The sequence below is a fragment of the Panicum virgatum genome, chromosome 2N (genome assembly GCF_016808335.1).
Source record: "Panicum virgatum strain AP13 chromosome 2N, P.virgatum_v5, whole genome shotgun sequence".
Taxonomy (NCBI): Eukaryota; Viridiplantae; Streptophyta; class Magnoliopsida; order Poales; family Poaceae; genus Panicum; species Panicum virgatum.
Window position 1 is genome coordinate 58,013,107 of NC_053146.1, and position 16,904 is coordinate 58,030,010.

General features: G+C 48.4%; 2 protein-coding genes and 1 pseudogene across 2 annotated transcripts; 1 reads left to right on the forward strand and 2 right to left on the reverse strand.

The window, feature by feature from the left end:
* The first annotated feature begins 1,379 nt into the window (after positions 1–1,379).
* On the forward strand, positions 1,380–2,752 carry LOC120658464 (probable cysteine protease RD19D). The gene is made up of 2 exons (XM_039936742.1): positions 1,380–1,965; positions 2,087–2,752. The coding sequence occupies exons 1-2, from the start codon at positions 1,381–1,383 to the stop codon at positions 2,606–2,608; spliced, it is 1,107 nt and encodes a 368-aa protein (XP_039792676.1). The 5' UTR covers position 1,380; the 3' UTR covers positions 2,609–2,752.
* Positions 2,753–9,467: 6,715 nt separating this feature from the next.
* On the reverse strand, positions 9,468–11,430 carry LOC120658358. The gene is made up of 2 exons (XM_039936625.1): positions 11,294–11,430; positions 9,468–11,048 (listed from the first exon to the last, which is right to left on the reverse strand). The coding sequence occupies exon 2, from the start codon at positions 11,036–11,038 to the stop codon at positions 9,824–9,826; it is 1,215 nt and encodes a 404-aa protein (XP_039792559.1). The 5' UTR covers positions 11,039–11,048; positions 11,294–11,430; the 3' UTR covers positions 9,468–9,823.
* Positions 11,431–11,818: 388 nt separating this feature from the next.
* LOC120662815 lies at positions 11,819–16,017 on the reverse strand (annotated as a pseudogene).
* Positions 16,018–16,904: the final 887 nt, after the last annotated feature.

Below are 16,904 nucleotides of genomic sequence, written 5' to 3' on the forward strand. Positions count from 1 at the left end.
TTCTGTGGAACAATGGCCTGATCCTATGCAACATGTTTTGTTTGCCATGCATGTCAGTGTTTTTCCAACATACATGATGTCAATGGAGAAAAAAAACAATCCGTCAGGTGTGGACTATGAAGAAATTAAGACGGCCGCGTTGACCACTGATGCTGGCAAGAAGTGATGTGTTAGTATTCTTGGAAAAAAGAAGTGATACGTTGACTCTTATCAGTGTATCAGGGGAATAGGGGATATACCAATCTGATGTGTACTGTAGACAGCGCGGGCTCATTTCGAAAAGAGGAGCTTTCTGCACTCTGCAGCGTACCGAACTTCGCAGAAAAGGACCGAATCTTTCACTTATTTTATCTTGGCTCTTGTTTATATGCATAAAGTTTTGGATGTAAAATATTGTATCACTTTCGTTGTATTTGATAATTATTGTCCCGTCATGGGTTAACTAGACTCAAAAGATTCGTCTCGCAATGCATGCGTTCAAAGATTCGATGTGATGGGAAATCTGAAAGCATCTAAACAAGGGGTTGTTTCAGCTTATTCTCTTTTACAAAATACTATTGAATAAGTTGAAATGCTCTCGGCTTATGAAAACATTCTGACTTGGCAGGATTTTCTTTGATACCACTTGACAGTGTAATCAAACACTTAAACCTTGTGGCAGTAAGTAGTATAGATGAAAGCATTCCTGGAAGTTTTTTTTAAAAAAAAACATTCCTAAAGTTTTAGCCAATTACAAATTTTAAATGAAAAAAATTGTTTGTAGATAAAGATTACGGTACTCTCATTGATATCCACATATATGACGATAAGTTCCAGTAAGCAAAATTTGCTGCACATCATGCAAGAAGATTAGTACTAGTATGAACTTAGTAGTAGACCTACGCCGCAGCTCCAGTGTTGAGTTTTAGAGGGTGCTTGGAGGAGAGAGAGCAAGATTCCCAGGGTGCTTCATGCTGAACCGAAGGATGCTGGGAAGCACCTCCTTAGCAGCGGTGCTTCAGTTTGCACGACGTGCCACAAGTTAAAAATAACTTTTTGAATTTGTTGTCTGCACGTGGCTCGCTAGGACAGGTGGGAGAAAGAGAGAAAAATTGGTTAGGTACCGGGTGAGAAGGTGTTTCACACTGGATCAAAAATGACCCTAGCTCTACCTCGTGACGTGTCTAGGTGCTACCAGGCAAGGGTGCTTCACGCTGTTGCTGCTCTCGAGTCACGGCCAACGCACGCGCACGTGTCGCGCGCCGCGCCGTTCAACGAGGAGACAGGCGTCCACCTCTCCCCTCCCGCCTGCATGGCCGCCACTTCGCCGCTGCTCGTCCTCCCTCTTCTTATTTTGACGATGCGTACCTCAGAAGGACCGCCCAAGAATCTCGCGCCACCATGGTTGCCCAGCTTGTCGCCGCCCTCGTCCTGCTCCTGCCGCTCGCCGGCGCGTCGTCCGACAACGACGGCTTCATCCGGCAGGTGACCGACGGCGGCTCCCGAGCCTGGCCGGGGATGCTCCCGGAGGCGCAGTTCGCGGCGTTCGTGCGGCGGCACGGGCGGCGGTACTCCGGGCCCGAGGAGTACGCGCGGCGGCTGCGCGTGTTCGCGGCCAACCTGGCCCGCGCCGCGGCGCACCAGGCGCTGGACCCCTCGGCGCGGCACGGGGTCACGCCCTTCTCCGACCTCACGCGGGAGGAGTTCGAGGCGCGCCTCACGGGCGTCCGCGCCGGCGGCGACGTCCAGCGGCTCGTGCGGGGGAGCATGCCCGCCGCCGCGCCGGCGCCGGAGGAGGAGGTGGCGCGCCTGCCGGCCAGCTTCGACTGGCGCGAGAAGGGCGCCGTCACCGGCGTCAAGATGCAGGGCGCGTGCGGGTCGTGCTGGGCGTTCAGCACGACGGGCGCCGTCGAGGGCGCCAACTTCCTCGCCACCGGGAAGCTCCTCGACCTCAGCGAGCAGCAGCTCGTCGACTGCGACCACACGGCGCGTGCCTTATCCTCTCTCTCTCTCTCTCTCTCTCTCTCTCTCTCTCTCTCTCTCTCTCTCTCTCTCTCTCTCTCTCTCTCTCTCTCTCTCTCATTGAAGGAGCTGTGTGTGTGTGCAGTGCAGCGCGGTGGCGCGGAACGAGTGCGACAACGGGTGCGCCGGCGGGCTGATGACGAATGCGTACGCGTACCTGATGGAGTCCGGCGGGCTGATGGAGCAGCGCGCGTACCCGTACACGGGCGCGGCGGGGCCCTGCCGCTTGGACCCGGCCCGCGCCGCCGTCCGCGTCGCCAACTTCACCGCCGTCCCCGCCGGCGACGAGGGCCAGATCCGCGCGGCGCTCGTCCGCCGCGGCCCGCTGGCGGTGGGGCTGAACGCGGCGTTCATGCAGACGTACGTGGGCGGGGTGTCGTGCCCGCTCCTCTGCCCGCGGGCGTGGGTCAACCACGGCGTGCTCCTCGTCGGCTACGGCGCGCGCGGCTTCGCGGCGCTGCGCCTGGGCTACCGCCCCTACTGGGTCATCAAGAACTCGTGGGGGGAGCAGTGGGGGGAGCGAGGGTACTACCGCCTCTGCCGCGGCAGCAACGCCTGCGGCGTCGACACCATGGTCTCCGCCGTCGCCGTCGCGCCGCCGCCGTGAGCTATTATCGATCCTCCACGGCCGGGCGGCTCGGCGTCGTGTGCGAGGAAAACGGGGGAGTCCTGGTGACGTGGCAAGACAACGTGCGTACGTGGCGGTGTGTGTGGTACAGTATACAGATGAAATAACAGGATGGCGTGGCAACAACTGATGAATGTGTTCTTTAGCTCGGATCCAAAATTTCTGCACTGTGCAAATGATCGAATTCCACGAATTCAAACTGGGAACCTCCTACTCTGGTCCGGCCGAGGATGACCAAAGGGAGCCCATGGGCTGGCTTCCTCCAAAAGCCCAAATGTTCTGTAAAAAAAGCAGTTAGGATTCAGGGTTTTTTTCTTTTTTATATTTAAAAAAAATAAAAATTTCAAAAATATATGTCCGTTTTGCAATATTTGAAAAATACCCCCGGTCGCCCCCCATAGGGCGACAAGCCCAAAGTGTAATTTTTTCTCTTCAAATTCGCAACGAGGTCCCTGGAGGAAAAAAAAAAGGGGCCTGTCGCCCCCCCCAACGGGCGACAGGGGCCTATCGCCCACCGCTGGGGCGACAGGGGCTGTCGCCCGTTGGGGGGGGGCGACAGGGTCCCCTCCAAGCCCTGGCCGCCATTCCCTTTGTCATTTGAGCCTAAAAATTCAGAAAAAAAGCTGGAGTGCTTACCATGTTGTCACATCTTTTTGAAATGGTGGAAGAGTACTACTATTGGGTCACGTATGTCTGGGCAAAGAATGCGATATTTGGGAAACCCGTGATCGCCGTGCTGAGTAGTGGCAACCTGTGATCTCGTACTCGCAGCTAGATACACTATGGTTCCAATTTTGAGCTATTCGAGCGTGTAGTCGTCATCATCGTCGGCAGGATCTCGGCCGCTAACTCCTACCGCACCTAACTTGTCCTTCATTAAATCACGGAAAAAAATCGCAAGAACTTCCCTTATTTCACGAGCATTATGGAACCCACAAACATAACAAGTTCACATCAATGATACCTATAGAAACAAATGACAAATAAACTAGCACAATCATAAACATCGGATACAAATAAGCGGTCCGCAGCTATCTCATTACAAATAAACATCAGAGATACAAACATCAGATATATCTAACCACCCCTAGGGCGTCGGACCCTCTTAGCCCTCTGCTGGGCACGGACATGGCCCTCGGAGTAGGTGAGAACATCCGGAGACCTCACCTGTCGCTCAGGACGCGCAAGGGGCTGCGGTGTCTGCTGCTGAGAGATCCCAAGTGGTGCTCCTCCTAGCTGTGAATACCCCAAGACATCGGGGTCACCTTGCGCGGCAGGCTCTTCTGGACTCAAGCTGTCGAAGTCGTCTAAGGTGAAGGTCTCGTTATCTGGTCAAAAGGAGGAAGAAGAAGGTCCGGCGCCCGCATGGGGGTAGAATCCTAAGCAAAAAATGTGGATGTTAGCGTACGCTCGTATATTTTTTCATGACATGTAGAAACCGAAATACGAAACATAAACTAACCTGTGTAGGCCGGTATCTGTGGCCCCGGTACCATCCCTGGATACGGTCCGCCAACTGGTGCTGTCCCTCTAAACATTCTAGTATGGCCGAACGCAGTAGCTGGATCGTATCCTGTATGTGATATTAGTAAATATGTAGGAACACTTGATGTAATTTTAAAGAGATATGTACGTTACCTGCACTTGGGAAGAACTGCGACGTCGGCCCGTGCACGGTCGACGGACACGGGAACGACGACGAGGCCTGAGACGACCCGTGGCTGTCTTCGTACTGCACACGGCTTCTGAAGTTGTGCACTACCTGACGCAACTGATCACGCTGCCTCGACCATGCCTCTGTCTGCTCAAACTGGGTCATTGGGGATCCGGCACATACCCTCGTCAAGTAAGTCGAGCAGTCCGTCTCCACCATGTTGCAAAGGCGAAGCTGCATCAATTCAGTAAAGGTATAGTTACAAACACATGAATTATCTTATGAATATGATTATATATATATATATGCAAATATGATCAAGAGACTCACCGCGCCAGCTAGTGCCTCCACGTGGTGCCGGGCATAGCCATCCTGAGGCCTCGCCTGGTGTGGCTGCGGGTGAGTGTCAACAAAAACCAGACGAGCCCGAGTCCGGGGTAAGTACCAGGTGAGGTAAGCCCTAAAGGAGCTGTCTGTGTGTGGTCCTGTTGGATGGACCAAGTGCTCGTCTGCCTGTTCCCATTGGTCCACCCACGACGGGATCTTCTGCCAGTCATCAGTGCTGTGTATCATCATCAATTCTCATAATTCACTTTCTACCTCCCAATTAACAAGAGACTGGACAGTGATCACATGTGTCAACAGATCAACATGGAACCCACGCTGCAGCCATTTACATATGGAACCAAAACTTCTTTCCAGAGGTTTATCTATGCCGCTAGATGTGCGCTTAAAGGCAGAAAGATCTACTCCATTTGGCACATACATAACATTGTATTCACCATAAAATACTTGAAACTGCATCATGCTCGACATATCTGTATATCACATAATACTTATCGAGTTATACTCTTTACTTCACTACCTTATTCAATAATCCGTAAAAACTAAGTATGAAATTCAACTACAACGTATAAGTATTCATAACTACGTGATGACACTCAAATTCTATACTGAATATGCCAAATTCTATTCTAAATCATAATTAATTTATAAACACGTCTCTAATAGTACTGCAATTGTAATAATAAATACGTAGTACTAATTTTCTAAACTAATTTACTACTACGTAACTACAAACTAAAGTATCATTAAACTCCTACTTAAATGGTTCTACTATAGCACTAATTAAATTAAATTACTCACCCCTACTTAAATTACTCATACTTAAATACGTAGTACTTAAATATAACAATATATAAACTAAATGTACTAACCTGCAGATCACAAGTGCTGAATCCGGCAGGGCTTCGCCGCTTTCCTTCTCCTCACTCCTCTCTTTTTTTCTGGATTTTTGGTGGAATTTTCGGGCTCAAGTGAGGAGGAAAGGGGAGGATTGGAGCTTATATAAGGGGGCACACCCCGGTCGCCTGAGGGGGGGGCGACAGGCCTCCACTGTCGCCCCGGGGGGGGGGGGGGGGGGGCGACAGGCCCCCCTGCAGCGCCCGTGGGCTGGGCCCAGCGGTCGCCCGAGGGGGGGCGACAGGCCCCCCTGTCGCCCGTTGGGGGGGGCGACAGGCCCCTTTTTTTCCAGGGACTTCGTTGCAAATTTAAAGAAAAAAATTATACTTAGGGCCTGTCGCCCTTTGGAGGGCGACCGGGGGTATTTTTGAAATATTTCAAAACGGACATATATTTTTGAAATTTTTATTTTTTAAAAAATATAAAAAAGAAAAAAATCCAGGATTCAGTGAGGGCTGAGGGCAACGCTACCTAATTTGTCTCTTTAGAAAAAAACGCTACCTAACTTGTCTTGGTTATCATACAATTAGGCTCTTTTTAAGCCTTCATATGAATCCACGTACGATCTGATCCTACGTGGACGTTTTAGTAAAGAGAGACTCAAAAAATTTCTAAAAAAACAAAATATATGATCGTCAACCAATATATGTTAATCATTTTTTATAATAATAGCTATTAGATTTACTTTGTTTCTAGAAAATTATCCACCTATACTATTATAAAAAAATTAACCTAAAATAATCTCTATATTTATATTTGAATTATCTACATATATCATTATATAAAAATTAGATCTAACCTAATTTAGATTATATATCTATATCTTAATTACCCACATATGCCATTACAGAAAATTAGACCAGCCTAACTTAGATCTCTCAAAAATCTAAGTCTGTAATATAGTATCCATCACGGCTATACCCTAACTATCCTTTTTAATTTCTTCTCCTTATTTAACTCAGAGAGTCTATCTCAAAGGGTCAATAAGATATTCGTGCGCATCTTTTTATGTATAAAAAGAGTTGTCGTCCTTTCCAAAAACAAAACTCGATGCTTATATGATGACCAGCACTGAATAGAGCTGGACCTACTAGCATATTAGCCAAGATTATGATGTATACAAGTTAAAACATATTTACTCGTGAAAGAGTAAAATGTATTCAGATTCTATGTATTATGGTGTATAAATAAAAACACTATTTGCCTAATCTATGTTTGATCAAGTTTATAGGAAAAATCTGTAAATATCTATAATATTAAACTGGGTTCCCTGAATAGTCTAAAATATATCTTAATCTATATTTTCGTTAAACTTAGTCAAATTTGATGAATTTTCTTTAGGACAAAGATAAATAAATTATAATTTAAAAATAGAGAGGGTTGATAGTTAATCAAACAAAAAAGATTTGGCTTCATTATCACATTAGTTTATACCTAGTTCTAAAGCGCAACTTCCACCTGAAATTTTAGTTTGATACATTATGTATCACTGATGGGTATAATGAGAATCAAACAGCCACACTATGTTGTAACCTTTGAATACCATAAAATCTAAACGGACTCGAACACCATCATAATAATAATAATAATAATAATAATAATAATAATAATAATAATAATAATAATAATAATAATAATAATAATTCGTGTTAGAGAAAACCCATAAAAAATGAGCCCTGATCCGTACCATAGTCACAGAATTCGGGGTCGATGCCTCGTCCCATGACCCGGGAACGCCGTTCCGATTCGAGGGTCGGGGTCAAAGAGGGTCAGTGTCCCATTCAAGGTTGGATCGCGTCCCGGTTTGAGAGGGGTCGTAGCCCCATTGCTAGCAGATTTAATTGGGATAAGAAGGTTATTGATAGCGGATTGATGTGGTTTTTGTTAGATAATAAGCTGAGTGCGTGTAGTATGATCTAGATGTACTATTTTGTATGTTTCTTATATGTTTGTGCAGATTAGTTTCTTCATTAGTAGCATATATATATATAGTTTTTGTCTATTTAAAGACGTGTCGACTCGAAGATATCGACCCGGATGAATCAGAGTCGCGTTCCACGTAATAATTTATCGTTCCATAGAGGTATACCCCCTTCGTACCACAATTTTATAAAGTGACGACCCTCGACCCTCGACCCCGTTCCTCGACCCTCGACCCCGTTCCTCGACCCGGTCGACCCAGAAACTTTGTGACGTCTTTGACCGTGGCAACATACAAGCATATTTTCTAGTAGTTATTAAACTACAAAACTGTACTATGCAGCGGGAGTATCTTGTCCTCTCAAACAAGAGTTGATCTATCCAAAGTGTTATAAACCCCACAAATTTTGTCAACGGGGAACGATAGTACGGTATATTGTGTGAATGCATCAGGATTCAGGAATGACGTGCTCTCTGTCTGATGACCATAAAAGCATAAACAATGGGGAAAATTGGATGCATACCATTAAAAGATCCAAACTTTGGAAAAATACCATTGAAAAATTCAGCTTTAGAAATTTAGCACTGAAAGGTTGCTCTGTTATTGCTTTCTACCATCACCGTCAACTCAATGTTAACAGACTAGCTTCAGGCCTCACCAGCCACCTCCCTCTCCCTATGACACCCGGGCTCCACTCAATCATCCCTAACCTCCAGCAGGTGTGTCCGGCGGACAAGGGCGGTGGGGAAGCGCCCCATGTTCACTTGCCTGCCTGCCTCTCACCTCGCTACCTCTCTCTTCCGAGTCTCCTCTAGGCGAAGGCATTAGCGCTTTCCCTCCCATCGTCCTCCGCTCCTTCTGGTAACACCAACAAGCTCGCCGATGCTGCGGCCAACATGTGGCGGAGCCGCTCGGACTTTCAGTGAAGGACTGAAGGTCAAGCTTTGCGGCCGTGCTCGCGCGGCACAACCCCGCGCTCTAGCGGCACGACCCCGCGCTCTAGCTCCCTGTGTCTTGCCAGACCCCGCGCTCTAGCTCAATTGATTTTGGATAATGAGCTCCGGGTGCGTTGCTTGCAGCCAGAGGGAGGTCCGGATGCTTTGCTTGCGTGCAGCCGGAACAAGATGACTGCATGATTGGGGAGTGACCTGCGCCCAGACGATTGATCGATGGCCGGCCGGATGGTTGTGCGGCATGGTGGAAGCGCGTCGCAGCTCGTGCCCGCGAATGTGGTGGGGGCACCGCGTCATTTTCATTTCCCCCACCGCCCCTGTTCGCCGGCCACACCTACTGGAGGTTAGGGATGACGGGTGGAGCTCGGGTGTCATTGGGAGAGGGAGGTGGCTGGTGAGGCATGAAGCTACTGCAGTTAACGTTGAGTTCACGGCAATGGTAGATAGCAGTAACAGAGCAACCTTTCAATGCTAAGTTTCTAAAGTTGAATCTTTTAATGGTATTTTTCCAAAATCTGGATCTTTCAATGGTATGAATCCAATTTTCCCTAAACAATGGGGTTCCAGATTCGACTTGGTCACCCACTAGCCACTGTGGTGAAACTGGTAGCACAAGGTTCAGCACACATTCGCAAATTCACAAGATATTCATGCAAGTCCATTGTTCTCACAGATACCAGATATAGTTAGTTAGACAACCGAATCTTATATGTTCATCACAGGTTGTTGCATACGGCCATAGGCACAACAACCACCGTACTGCTTCAAATGAGACTAGACAATTACTGATGAAGTTAACATCTACGGTAGGTGTAATTATCACCGTACGATGGTCAGAGACAATCAGAGAACACCTTCCCTGAGTCCCTTTTTTTCAGTAGCATCCTGGAATATCATACGGATACCATCCATGATTGGCGTACAGAGACTACTGATATAACACATCACTCCAATCAGCCACACCGTCACGTGCAAGGTTACTACTGACGCACATTAATCAACTTGGAGCTTGGCCCAACGAGACATGCATGCATGTATACATCTAATGATCTGAAAACACAACCAACCAGAACAACAAAGCGCTGATGCATACATCCATAAATCAAATATTCAAATAAGTCCAACTGGCAGCACAAAGGTTCGTCACAACTAATCTCACAACAGCACTGTGCGATCCAGGAATGTACTTACAGGTACCAATCATGGACCGGACTACGGTCAGATAATTTAATGTTTGATGTGCACTTCATAGGTTGCACAAGCACACGACTAGTAATAACCACCATATTTTCCCGAAAGAGAAGTAGCCAACACAGGCCACGGAGAAACTGATGAAGTTCACAGATAGCATAGGAGCAATTAAGCAGCGTAGAATGGGCAGAGACAACTAGTAACCCCACTGCCAGGGCTGCATGGTAACATCTTCACTTTAGTCCCGAGGGAACAGCCATGTCAAGAATATCGTGCTTCCAGGACATTGGCAAAGGAGAGGAGACCTCGCCATCTCTCATGTCATAGACATTGACAGAAGTGTTCTCCTCATCAAAGGCGTAGCGCACGGCATTCTCCGTTACATCATCTAAGAAGAAGATTTGGTCGCTGGACATCCCATACTGAGACGCGGACACAGCCCTAGAGCATGGTCGTCCGAGGAAAAGCATCTGGCCATCCCCAAGAGTTGTCACATTCACCCACCGTGAGTGCTTGAAGTCAGCCTCCAACACCTCAAACTCGCTGATCCGTCCAGCAACAATCGTGTCACCTACTATTCTGCAGCAAACCTTCCTGCGTACCATCAGCAGTGCACTGCGTGATTCAACTAGGTAGAGCTTCTTTCTGCCGGTAGTGTCATCCGGGAACCAAGCTTCAAACAGAGGGTCAGGATCACCCTTGATGACCTGTCCAATTCGAGAGACCTGCAGGTCACCGGTGCTTGGATCTTGGCTGATATTGATAACAAGGAGGTTTTCATCATCAGCAAGGGCGTAGAGCTTTCCCTGATAGAACGCCATGTCTTCAAACCCGTCACATGGATCATACGCACGTACAGACCATGAGGAAGCCCCTGGCTGGCACATTAGAATCTGAGTTATCTGTCCAGTGCCAACAAATGCAGCGACGAGGTTTGGCGAGCACACAATCAGTTTGTTTAATGTGGGCACATGCTCGGAGTCCCTGATATCCAGCCATGTAACGTAGTGTTTCCCATTTGGTGTCACATGGTCCTGATACTTCACATACTTATCAGCTGCATTTGGAGGACGGAGCCGGACGGAGGACAGACCAGGGAGCTTCACGGTGGCCCCGGCGAAAGGGTCGACCAAGAAGCAGCCGTTGTCCCGCGGGAAGACGAGCCAGCTGCCAAAGGCGGCGCCCTTGTAGCCGACGCAGCCGAAGCCAGGGAAGCGGAAGGGCTTGCCGTAGGGGAGGCTGTAGAAGGCGCCGTCCGGGAGCGCGAGCAGAGGCAGCGGCGGGGGCAGGTGGAGCTGCCGCGCGGCGGCGCGCCACTGCGGGCACACGGCGGCGAAGCGGGCGCGGTCCGCGCACGCCGGGAGGAGGCGCAGCACCATGCCGGCCAGGTCCCACGGGATCTCCGACCACGACGGCGGCTGCCCGGCGGGCGGCGTGGCCTCGGCCATCCGAGTAGATCTGGCAAAGAGGAGCCAGCAAGAAGCAAAATTAGAATGCCCATCATCACGGTAAAAGAACGCGTCAGGACCCAAGAAACCAGAAGCGGCACATAACAGCCGGTGTGCGCAGAGGCAATACGTCGAACACCTAGCGTGCACCGCCGCAGCACACGGCTAGAGCGGCATCGATGCAGTCATGGGGATGAGGGGAACAGTCAGCATGCGCTAGAGGAGGGCGAAGGCGAGGTGAGGTAGTCAGTGTACCAGAGGTCGCCGCGGCGGCGGTCGCGCGGCTGGACCGCTGGAGAGGCGAGGTGCTGCCTGCTGCAGCTCGGGTGGGAGTGAGGAAGGTGGTGAGGGTGGGGTGAGCAGAGCAATGTGCAACCTTCTAGACAAGGCAATAGAACTCTTTTTTTTAGGAAAAGGACTTTGGGCCTCGTCATGCGCAGTGGCACATAGGGCAGGCCCGGGCCAAGGTGGGCCAAAGCTGGGGGAGCTGCAGCTCGGCCCAATATATGCACTCAGCCCACAACAGAAAAAAATACTCAAAAAAACAGAAAAAAAAAGACCAGCGCAACCTCGTTCAGACTGGTTTTTTATCACCCCTAAAAAAATACTGGTTTTTTTATCATTCAGATGAATCTTCATCAAATTTTCAAATTTCAGTGAAAATTCTCAAAAATTACGAATTTTTGCCTGGTTTTTATCATCTAATTCTTACCGGCCGACTCAATTTTTTTTACTGAAAATGGTAGGCCGAACGCTGCACTGCACGGCACTCAGTCAGGTTCAACGGATAGCCAACAGCTCTTTGGCTCTTGCCACAACCGAGGAAAGAGGATCACCAGCCTCAGTGAGCCCTCCATCACCGAGGAAGAGGGTGTAGTTTTCAGCATCCAAGGCTGTCTCTTCCACCAGCGACACTGCTTCCGCCATGCCGTGATCACTGAAGCAGCTTGTGTAACGGGAGTAGTCATACTCCATCATGTTTACTGCTTGCTCCAGTATCGCCCTCCTAATCCCAGGGCAACAAGCGCTTGGTTCTGTGCTTGCGTTCAGCGCATCGACGAGCCGCTTCACGAATCTGTCCTTGTTGATGCGACCATCTTCCATTTCTCGGGTGAAGTCTTCGGGAATGGCTTTGCATATCTGTGAAGTAAGACGAATGAGGATATCTAACTCTGCCCCGTCTACTACCATTACTCTTTCCAACACCTGCAATGAGAGCAGCAGCTTGTTGCAAGTCAGCGATCAGTTTAAAAATTTTACTCTTAGAAGGACAAGACAAGAAAATTTTGTTCCTCTTAATACAAAGATATGCAGCTCTCGTGCGTGTTCGAGAAAAAAAAAAGGAAAATTTTGAGAAACTATAGTTATAACAATTTAGTAAATTCCTAATCTAAAATGTTCAGATTCATTTTCTTAGTTTCGCTACTGCACACTTTTACTGTTTTACACATTGTAAACTCTTAACATCATGTATTATGGCGCTATGGAATCACTGGACGAAGCTAATTCTAACGCTATTTTCTAAGAGAACAAAATGCTATGCTTTCCTAACCATCACCTAAAGTAGAACACCTCACATAGAAACAAAAACAATTGACAAGCACAACTAGGAAGGACAATAAAAAACAAGTATCCACCTGCAAGAAAATCACAGTTTATATATAAGTTAAAAATAAAGACCAATAGTAAATTAGATCGGATCAACTTTTGAACGCTGAATTAGTAGAGCTCACCTCCCTCAAGATGTAAGATAGTTCCTTCAGGTCTGACTCTTTAAGCTCCGGTCGAGCGTGCAGGCACATACTCCTTAACAAACTAGCTGCCACACACCTGTACCTATCAACATGGATTATAGCTGCGAGTTCCTTCACAAATACATGCCTTGTTTCCCTTAACATAACCAGGCAGTTGTTGACGCTGTCCATTGCCAGCATTGCTAGTGCTTGCCCGGAGACCTTCCGTAGCAACCAATCAGATTCAGTACTTGAGGGTCCATCCGGAGTGACAAATGCTGTCATCAACCTGGTAATGATCACTTTGATGTGCCCAATCGCTTGCCTTGTTTTCACATCAATGGCAAGGTTTCTCAGGATTCCTGCCACCAATATCCTCAGTTCTTGGCTCCTCAGGCTGTCTCCGAGGATCTCTGCAAGGTTTCTCAGTAGGAAGGGATTTTTACAAACATTTTGCCGCAGTGCTATGCCGACTTTCCCTTCAACGCTTATGAGCCTGTACAGAACCTTCAGTGATGACCTCACCAAGACCTTTCGCTGGGTGTCAGAATACATGGTGCTACTTCTGCAGTAGTTTGTAAATCCTATGATTTTCACAACGAGGCCACTTGCTTTAATGATTTCCACGCAGTTGTCCGGATCACAGCTTGTGAGGTTGTGAAGAATTGACATGCCAACTGCAGGTAGAATGTCCTGCTCCGCTAAAGGTTCCTCCTGAGGCACCGACCAAAATTCATAAATCCGTTCCCAACATCTGGATGACCAGGTGTTTTGTTTGCCAATGATAACCATTGAGGTTGAATGGCCTTGTGTTTCCAGTAGGTTCCCATTGTCTGAAACTGCGTCTTGTTTTTCCTCTTGGCTGTCGATGGGAGTCAAAAGTGGGATTCCTATTTTCTGTTGGTTCCCATCATCCAAAAGCGTAGACACTACCTGAATTGTCCCGGGAACTGTCACGACTCTGAGGCTCTTTGCAATTTCTGCGATGATCACTGCCACAAATAACCTGACAGTTGTGTCCTCCAGGCTTGTCCAGTCCAGCATGTTGATCAATGTGGCCATCGTCTTGGTAGAAGTGGTAAGCTTCGACAGGAGACGTGTCCTGGCCGGCTCCCTCTGCAGGAGGCTGTGCATTACCCTGATCCCATGGAGCTGCATCTTGGGCGAGTCCGAGTTAAGGGAATCCATGGCGAACCTGACGAGACCTGTCTTCTTTGGAGCAAGCACGTCCCTTTCCATGCACTTTTCCAAGGCATAGCTGTAGTACAGGTCGATGGATTCCACTGCCCACTGCCCTCTGAAATTCTGAATCCACCGCGACGGATCAGGGATCTCCGGGGGATGAACGAGAAGATCTCGAGCGTGCAGGCGATGACATAAAGAATCCCCTGGCCGAGCACCATCACGTAGAAGATGTTCAGAGATGGCGCGAGGTTTGCATTGGCTGGATCGTTTGGATCATCTTCGTCAGAGTAGTCACGCCGTAGCAGGCGCAGCAGTGAGAGCACGATACGTATGGCTGCAGCTGGGATTTGCAGGTTGCCAAATGACACGACAACTATCGCTGATGCTTGGTATGTGAGGACGTAGGTCCGGTAGTATGGGTGATCATGCACGGTCGCCGTCATCACCAGGGCAGCGACCATGCACAGGTTCAGCATCAGTCGACGCCAGAACACTTGCTTACTGCCCAGAGCACGGTCGACCAGCCTGGTGATTCTCTGGAAGCGTAGGCGACTGACGGTGAGCAGAAGCACTGCTAGAAACAGTAGATGAAACCATGTCCACCTGGACATTGTGTTTCTCATGGTGAGCTTGGTAGCATTGTGGTAGCGTTCTCGGCGTACAGAGGGAGCCAACAGGAGGACTGCCACTAAGGGGAGGCATAGAGATGCGGCCCGGTGTAGCGGTGCCTTCGCTAACACTAGTTTCAGAGCTTGTGAAGAGAGAAGCTGACTGATCACGACAGTTAGTATTACCATGCTAGCAATAATAAGAATGTAGTAAAGCCCCACAGAGATGGGCAGACGTTTCTTATTCTGGATCATCGTGAGCAGGTAGTTCATAATATCGGAAACGAATACGATGATGACCAGGCCATTCCAGCCAAGAGGTCTAAGAGCACCTCTAGTATGGAAGAACAATCGGTAATCGACTTTGTTGTTGCGGCTGAACATCCTGAAGTAGTGCATAGAGTGCAGTCAGATAAAGGTAGTATTGCAGTCCACTGATGGACACTCGGGTGTCCAAGACAATAGTGCTTTTTCGAGAAGAAGAAATGCAGATCAAGGCAGACATCACAAATCCAATGGCCGAGCCGAAAACCGAAAGAAAGCATCCTATCATCAGCATTATTTTTAAGAAAAAAGTCCAGATTATATTCTTAACTATCATAAAAGTCCGATTTTTAATTTTTATAAAATGAAAAATCACTTTGAAACCACTTAAGGGGTGAAACTTGTCCGGTTTTAATAGTTGGATCTCTAATCTATTTTATTGTTGAAGATTGAAAATGAATTTTTTGTGATTGTTTGAGGGTGTAAACTAGAGTACTGTTCCTTATTTTCAAGTGATATCATGCTTGAGGCCAATTTGGTGTTCAGCTGCATAATAGTTAATATTAAATGTTTTCCTATAAAATAAAATAGAAACAATAGTAATAACAATGCACCACAGTTGATGAAAATTCACTATTATATAGTTGTTGCAAATCGATCTGTAGTGCAATTGTGTAAATGGATCGAGGTAGGTGAAGGGTGTCATGGCCAGTGTTCGAAATTTCGGCAAAATTTCGCGAAATTCGCTGATTTCGGCCCAAATTTCGGAAATAATAATTTAAATATATTTAAAAGTATTTTTAAAAATAGTCTAAAAATAAATTTCGGCGGAAATTTCGCGAAATTTGCTGATTTCGGCCATGTCCGAATTTTTTTGTCAAAGGAAATTGAAAACCCTGGTCATGGCGGCATACCTTGCGGCTTCAAGGAAAACTATGGTTGTCGCGAACCAAAAGTCGTCGACGGCGCGGAGCACCGTGGGGTAGCCTCCCAGCAGGACGACGGTCGCCCACGTGAACGCCAGCGTGCCGAGCGCGTTGCCGACCCTCTCGATCACGGCCGCCGAGCGAACGGAGCAGTGGAGCGGCTTCTCCGGCGTTCCTACGACGGCGACCTGGCGGCCCTGCCCCGCGCCGTCCGGCATCTGGAGGACGCGGGGGTGCTCCCCGGCGCCGGTGCTCGGCGCCATGGCTGCTTCGACTCCCGCGGGAGCCTCCATTGTTCTACCCAAACCGATTAGTGGTAGTGAGTTTTATTTCCTACCATGGATGATCCATTGATCCTAGCTACTATCTGATCCTCTCTTAGGACGAAATTGCAGTCAAATAATAAGATGGTGGCGGCAGTGCTGAGCGTGTCTGAATCCCTCTGCGTGGGCGTGTAGCCACGTGGAGCATGGAGCTTCAGCACTCTCGAGTCGCGGTCGGCCGCTGAAGCTGCAAGCTTTGTCGTTGGCCGGCCGAGCCGGCAGAAAACCACCCGCCACGAGCGGGCGACCTGTGTAGCGGACTAGTATGTGGCCCAAGCTTGCCTTAGCAAAATGGGCAGCCGTGAAATTGAAAATGGGCTTGGACCGCGCATTCTTGGGCCTCTCACGGTAGCAACAATGGCTAGCGGGCCGTGAACCATCTGGACGGGCTCAGCACATGGGCTCACAGTATGGCGAGCTACTGTTAGAGCATCCACAGTGTATGAAAAAATCGAACCGTGTTGGTGAAAAAACGAACTCAGTACGTAGTGAGCATCGAACCGTAAATGTCAGACTCAAAATCGAACTCGGCAGACGCGTCGAACCGAGCCGAGTAAAATATGCGCTGCCGCGCGGCGAGGACATGCACAGGACAGCAGCTGAGGTCCGGAATCACACAAGAGCTGACACGTTGAGAGAGAAATATATTCTTAACTGATTTTGTATCTGCTCTATTTGGGTGGTGGGTCCATCGTATCGAAGCTCACACTACGATCACCGAACCTTCTGACACGATTTTTATTTGGCAGGCCAAAATCGATTTTAACATTGGAGCTGCCCTTATTAAGAGGGCTAAGTATCTACTGATGCCATGAGCATTTCACAGC